The 7,546-nt window shown below is 34.4% G+C and overlaps 1 protein-coding gene across 1 annotated transcript; it reads right to left on the bottom strand.

Moving 5' to 3' along the window:
- Positions 1–2,686: 2,686 nt before the first annotated feature.
- On the bottom strand, positions 2,687–4,205 carry LOC141720110 (protein FAR1-RELATED SEQUENCE 5-like). Its single transcript, XM_074522464.1, has 2 exons — positions 4,194–4,205; positions 2,687–3,841 (listed from the first exon to the last, which is right to left on the bottom strand). The coding sequence occupies exons 1-2, from the start codon at positions 4,203–4,205 to the stop codon at positions 2,687–2,689; spliced, it is 1,167 nt and encodes a 388-aa protein (XP_074378565.1).
- Positions 4,206–7,546: the final 3,341 nt, after the last annotated feature.

Below are 7,546 nucleotides of genomic sequence, written 5' to 3'. Positions count from 1 at the left end.
ATAATAATAATAATAATAATAATAATAATAAGATTGCATAAGTTGAATCAACCTTGAATAATATTTAAATCTCAATACTATTTAATAGATGATATAGTATTTTAATATTAGATTTGAGAATAAAAAAAGAGAGCCATGTATGATCGTATCTTTCAAATAATTTTATATATTTTATTTAAAATCGAAAGATTGTAAAAATAATTATAAGATCGCAGTTAAGCATGTCTTAGTAAACTAGTTAATTATCAAAATTTGATCTCGAATGATGCGACAATGATCACTTGATAGTTTGAGATGGTTTTATTGGTAGAATTTATGTTAATGCAGGAGGTATAATATTATTAATTATTTTCTAGTCAATAACAACAGCATGATACATGATAGGGCTGTAATTCGGTTGTGCGAGTCAAGTTTTGAGTCTTGCGTAATTTGAGTCGAGGTTAATCAAGTCGAGTTGAGCCGGTAATTCATTTAACTAATCGAGTCTAAATCTCTGCCCTCATTTGACTCGTTTAATTTCACGAGTTGAGCCGGTTTTAACTAGTCGGGCAAGCCGACTTATTTAATTTTACACTTAATCAAACCCAAACCTGTACCTGAACTCGGCTCGTTTAATTGCACAAGTCGAGTCAAACCAGAAACGAGCCGAAATCTCTTCCCAAATTAAACAAGTACTCGAGTCAAGTCAAATTAAACGAGTTTGAGCTTCTACAATGTCTCAATTGGGTTAAATGATGAGCTAGCGAGCCGTCCAACCCATTACGTGACCCATAAATATCTTCTCTTTTCCTTTTTTTAACACAGGCCCATAATAGCCTTATAGATCTTGATATCCTTACGGTTGGACCATTCATAAATATTTTTTAAAAAAAATTAAAAAATTAGTTTGAGACTAAAGACTAGCAAGAAGTAGTAGTCAAACTAGTGATTGACTGTAAAAATAGCAAACCAAATACGTTAATTTTTTTCTAAAATTTATAAATATATATAAATCTTAATATTTGTTTCGTGAACAGCTCTGTTCGCAAATAATTTGTACAAAGTTAAGAAGTTACTTAATTAATTTAGTTTTAAAAAATAAAATTTTGAAAATAATTAAAATTACCGAATGCATTCATAATAGATAATTACAATTGATTTCTAATAAATTACAATTTTTAAAAAACCGAAAAATTTCCCCCACTTTTGCAACCATTGTTTTAAAAGTGCAGAAAATTTCCCGCCATTTCAAAATATCAAATTCGACCGCAACTTGCCAGAAAACTGGTCACAGACCTCAACATTGAATCATTGCGGGAGATATCATATTTTACACATTTTACAGTTTAGTCACCCCGCAATGAATCATTGTTGCAGTGACCATAACCCGCAATGAGGCATTGCACTAGATCCTTTTGACTATTTTAAGGTCTAGTTAACTTTGTTTATTAAATCAATTTTTTCAAATTTTACCACTAATACTGCATTTTGTAGTTATTTTAAGAGTTTTGGTGTTGAAAAATATTTTAAAAATATTAATATTACTAAAAACCCAGTTTTGTTAATAAAAAGGGACAGTGAGTTTTGGATGAAACAGAGATTCCAGAAATGACTCATTGTTGCAGTAAGTACCTCCAGCAATGTCTCATTGCTAAGTACTCTGTCACTAGTTCGCATTGACTATTTTAATGTCTAGTTGACTTTGTTGATTAAATCACTTTTTTCAAATTTTTACATTAATACTGCATATTTTAAATATTTTAAGAGTTTTGGTGTTGAAAAATATTTTTAAAATATTAATATTACTAAACTCACTTTTGTTAACAAAAAGAGGCAGTGAGTTTTGGGTGGAGCAGAGTACCCCGCAATGAGTCATTGCTGCAGTGTGACCTCTAGCAATGTCTCATTGCTGGGTGCTCTGTCACTATTCTCTTACAATATTTTAAGTTGGATAATAAGAGTTTTGGTGTTGAAAATATTTTAAACAATATTAATATTAATAATAAGAGTTGGATAATATTTTTGTTAAAAAATAACATTAATATGCAACATTATGTGTAAATTTAAATAACGTTAATATTATGTAACTTAAATAGAAAAGTTAAAAGAACTAATGTACTACTTGTCAACAATTGTTAGGTTAAAACCTAAAAATTTCTTCGATCATGCTCCTCCCTTAGGGGAAAGTTTCTTGCATCATGTTCTCCTCCGATCGTCCCATAATAATTGCACTTGCGAGGCTTGATCTTGATCTTTGAAGTTGCCATCTCAATTCCACTTTTATATCTTTTTGTTTTCTTCCTTCCTTTAGTTTTCGACGTTGGAGGATCGAATATTGGATCATGTTGGTAATCCTCTTGAGTTTTCGCCTCATGGGTTCTTTCTCTACGCTCTTCATCCGTAAAAGTATCTTTCAAGTATCTCTTCTCTCTATCAATCACACCCATTAAGTATTTATACCATGAAACAGAACAACTACCGGAAGCAGCTAAATCTTGAAAAGATTTGCACAATGCACCATACCTTAATGGTTGTGACGCACCATCAATACCAATACCGGAAGGAGCATATGGAAGAGGCCCCGCAATTTTGTTGTCGTTCATTGTCCACCTACCTATGATGAGACTTTCCGGTATCTTGATTTTTTGTTTTTTGTCAAGATAACGGATTATGTGTTTGCAAATCATCCCGGAATGTTCAAACTTCTTCACGAGCATTCAATTTTTTCGTACATGAAAACCGTCAGTCGATATTTTCTTCTGCAATTCTCCGGCAGGGTAGCCTTCTCAACCAAATACAGTTTCGACATATAAGTTCCATTGTTTTTAACACTGTTCACGATGTAACATGTACTTTTCATAAGCTCCTTTTGAAACCGTTTGAACATTTCTTTCGTGTAGATTTCGGATGCATGCATTTCCAAGGATGAGTGCAAAACTAATCTCCTTTCAAATTGTTCACTGTCATAATCGGCTTTAACCTCCTTCAGATATTGTGTCTCCAAAGCCTTTTGGGAGTTCTCAATGAATTCCTTCAAACCGGTAGATGATTGCACATATTCATCAAACAAAGAATTTATAGACTCACTTCTTGAAGTTGTAGTCATGTCGGCGGAAAAATGTTGTTTCGTGTAAGCACCAATCCATTGAGTTCTAATAGCATACATGTCATTTAACCAAGCATGATCCTCAAGATCGTACTTCTCGACTAATTGCTCCCATCTACCTTCAAATTCTGTAGGTGTCAACGACTTGTACACACATGCATTAAACTCTATCTTGAACTCCGGATAATTTGTGTACAAATAAGACAACTTCTTGGGAAACTTACTACTTATATGCCATGTACAATATGTATGCTTTGTTTGTGGCATAGGCATGACCTCGGCAATGGCATTTTCCAATGCAATGTCTTGATCAGTAATAATTGTTCGAGGCGGTTTATTGTCGACGGCTTCCAACCATGTCCTCAAAACCCACTTATACGAAGCCTCAGTCTCATCCCTTACAAGTGCAAATCCAAATAGTATATTTTGATAATGGTGGTTTACGCCCATAATAGGTATGAAAGGCATACAATACCTATTCGTCCGGTAAGTTGAATCAAACGTAACCACATCACCAAAATTCTTGTACGCGTTCATGGACCGAGGATCAACCCACACCAAACCCCGTACACGATTCTCATCATCTACATCCACCCAATAAAAGAAATTACCAAAACTATTTTCTTGTAGTTCTCGTAGCAAAAGTAATCCACACTCCGCATCACCCGAATCAAACACTCGGGGCCGAATATCACGTATGACATTACATACGTCTTGATTAGAAAAACCAAGATTTTCAACACCCCCTTTGTCTCGCTAAGAAACTTCATTACTTTCACTACTAGAATTCTGTCAATAGACATCGGTCCTTAGACATCAGTTGCTCAGACGACCGATGTTAAAGTTCTTTTAGACATCAGTTATTTTAAAACCGATGTTAATGCTTATATTAGACATCGGTCGAGAAAATAACCGTTGTCTATAGTTATTTTTCAAAAATGAGAAACGTTAGTTAGACATCGGTTTTTTATATAACCGATATCTTTGTCTTATAGACATCGGTTGTATTTTACAACCGTTGTCGATGGTTAGCTTAAAAAATTAAAAAAAAAACACGCGGAAACTTTCCCCCCTTTATTCCCCAAATATTCCCCCTTAACAAAAAAACCTGTTTCCCCATTACCAAATTATTTTCCTCTCTCTCTCAGTTCACTCTGGTCTCTCTCTCTTCCATCTCTCTGGTTCTCTTTCTCTTCCATCTCTCTGGTTCTCTCTCACACACACACCATGTCAATTGATTGCAAGTATATATGGTTTCAATTAAACCCCGAATTGAAGAACACCTTCAATTACTCAAACTCCATCTACGAGAAACCCTAATTTCTGAACAGGTTTGTTTGTTCAATTAGGTTCAATTAGGTTTAAGATAATTGAATTGAAAATCTATTTTTATCCTTCAATAGTGGCCAATGAGCGGTTTCACGATTTATATATATGCATAAATGTTATGATATTTTTGGCTTTTATGATTTCATTCTATTATGTTCGGGTTAACAGGCGATTGAAGATGCAGTAGCAAAGGCATTTTCTGTGTTTTTTGGTGATAATGGGTGTTTTTTGTTTAGTTCTTAAAGTATGTAACGAGTTTTGATTTTGATACCTTGTTGACTAATATTGAAATTTGGTGTGTGGGTTTCTGATGCATTGCTTAAAAATTTAATCATGATATTGGCTTCAGTTTATTACTTGGTTACCCAGTTTAATTGATGGGTGTTTTTCGTTTTGGTTCTTGGTTGTTGTTATGGGTTTTAACTCGAGTTTGGGAGATGTTTACACTGCTACAAATGAGACTCATGAGAGAAGCCAGTTTCTGGAGACAGAGTACAGGAGTAAGGTCCTTGATGATGTATTTGAGGTAAAACTCGTCCACAAATTTCTCAAATTTCTGGAGAATTATCTTGATGTTTATAGTTTCTGCTCCTATATAATAATAATAATAATTTCAAAAAAAAACTTAATTAATTTCAATATGTTCAGGTTAAAATTTTCATCTGCTGAAATACCTAACCATTTGTTATATGATTGTTATACTGTTTTCAGATTAAGGCATTTCTGCATCAAAGATTGACCGAGTTGACCAATGGAGATACTTCATCTTTGCAACATCAAGTTCAAGCAGTTGCTCCATTTGTTTTGCAGCAATACACTTCTGATGCAATTCATACAATGATATCTGATATATCCTTAGCAATTTCAAATGCTGATTCTGACCATCCTGTTCTCAAAGAAGAGCAAGATGCTCAGGTATATGTCTCCGATTAAATTTTTAAATTTTTGTTAGGCCCTACTGTGGTTGAAAATCTTTCCTATTCAGCGTACCTGTTTTAATATTATAAAGTGCCTAACTATGTAGATCGGTCAAGGGACACGAGGGGATGTTACCATATTGCCAACTCTCATTGTCAATAATAGACAGTATCAAGGTAAATTTGTTGAATTTGGATTGAAAAATTTAAAGAACTGAAGTTCCTGACATTTCTACGTCTAGGGAAGCTGGAAAAAGGTGTTGTCTTAAAGGCTATATGTTCTGGTTTTGAGGAAACTACTGAGCCAGCTGTGTGTTTAAGCGGAGGTAGGCTTATAATTGGATGCCATAGTTATATTTCATTGTTAGACCTTTCAAGGATAAACTGCTTCTCATTCATGCTTCTTTTCTCAGACGTAGAGACAAATGAGTGCTTGAATGACAATGGTGGATGCTGGCAAGATAAAGCAGCCAACATCAGTGCCTGCAAGGTATCTAGCAGGCTACGCAGGATTATGCCTTTAGTTGCTCATGTTACTAATAGTTGCATTCATGGTCCCAGGATACATTTCGTGGAAGAGTATGTGAATGCCCCTTCACTGATGATGTGCTTTATAAAGGAGATGGTTACACGCCCTGTATAGGTAAAGTAAATTACATTGATCATTTCTTGTGCAAAGTAAGCTAACTCCTTCACCAAAACATCAATTACTAGTATGTGGTTACTGGATAATGTCAATTTAGCAAGTGGACCTGGCCGCTGCAAGGTGAATAATGGAGGCTGTTGGCATGAAACTCGTGATGGACACACCTTTTCTGCTTGTCCGGTTAGTGTGAATACATAGCCTTAGTATTAAGTTTCCACTGTTACCGGCCGCTTGAACATTCTTACATGATGATGACAGGATAACGCAGAAATCAAATGTGTTTGCCCTCCGGGATTTAAAGGTGATGGTGTGGAGAGTTGTGAAGGTTAGACACTTTGTGTGGCTTTCATATCATCTACTTAAACATTATAAACCTAGTAGATAGTATATATACTAGTTGCAGTTAGCACTACCACATGATGTGCAGGTTATCTAGTAACCTAAAAAGCATGTATCATTGTTATTCTGACAATTTTCTTTCTGGACTTTGAATATTTAGTCATATATGGACTCGGAGATCAGAGCTATCATGGCACAATACATGCCTCTAGACAGCCAAGGTGAAGTTCCAAATCATCAAAGCGAGGATCAGGCATGATGGAAACCAAAAACTTAAGGATTTAGACCATACTTATTCTTGAAACCTTAGGTTAAGCCCTAAATTCAGAACCTTTCCAGTAAGAATCGTTACAAGGGCAGTCAAAGCCGGATATGGTTCAGATAGCAAATAGCAATTTTAGTCTAGTTCACAACTTTTCTTTTCTTATGTTTTAGTTCAGATTATATACCTGTACAGGTTATTAGTTAGCTATTAACTTTTGAGAATTACTATATGATTGTAATTTATGTTAGAGCTTGTAAGGGTTAAATATTATTGTCAATTTTCTGATAAAAAGAAAACACTGGGGTATAGAACTGTATATAATAATATTAATCTGCAGCCTGCAGGGAAAATCAACTGAAGGTTGGGTATTAAGCTCTCCATGGCATGTACTTCAAACTACAGGTCAAATGGTACAAAACTGCCTTCATTTTTTCTACTAGAAAAGTTGACTATTGTTTATAAACCCTGACTTATTAGCAATATCCTGTTGCAGGTCAATGCTTTTTTCCTTTTGTTCTGTTGTTTCCTTATTCGCAGCTACCAAGATGTCTATGAACTTATTTGGTCACACGCCTGAGGCAACACAGAGAGAGAATGAATCGATGAAAGCATCTACAGATCGTGAGCTTGTCTATGCAATAATTGATGAGATTAGTTGTACTTGTATTTTTTTATAATGATAGATGTATTTTGATTATAATGTTTTTTTGGATTGATTGTGCAAACTAGGCTATTTTGTTTGTTGACAATTGGGTAATATTATGTACCGGTTGAGATTTACACATATAAAAGCAATGTCTTAAAATCACAAAGACATCAGAAAAACAAAATATTCGATGTTAATAAAGGAATATTAGCACATGAAAACAGGGTAATAACATCGATTTAAAAATAAACACCCGATGTCTATTTATCATATTAACATCGGTTTTTTAGAAAATAACCGATGTCTATTATCAACATTG

This window comes from Apium graveolens, chromosome 4 (assembly GCF_009905375.1).
Source record: "Apium graveolens cultivar Ventura chromosome 4, ASM990537v1, whole genome shotgun sequence".
Taxonomy (NCBI): Eukaryota; Viridiplantae; Streptophyta; class Magnoliopsida; order Apiales; family Apiaceae; genus Apium; species Apium graveolens.
The sequence above is the reverse complement of the archived record's forward strand: the minus strand, read 5'-3'. Positions and strand labels throughout refer to the sequence as shown.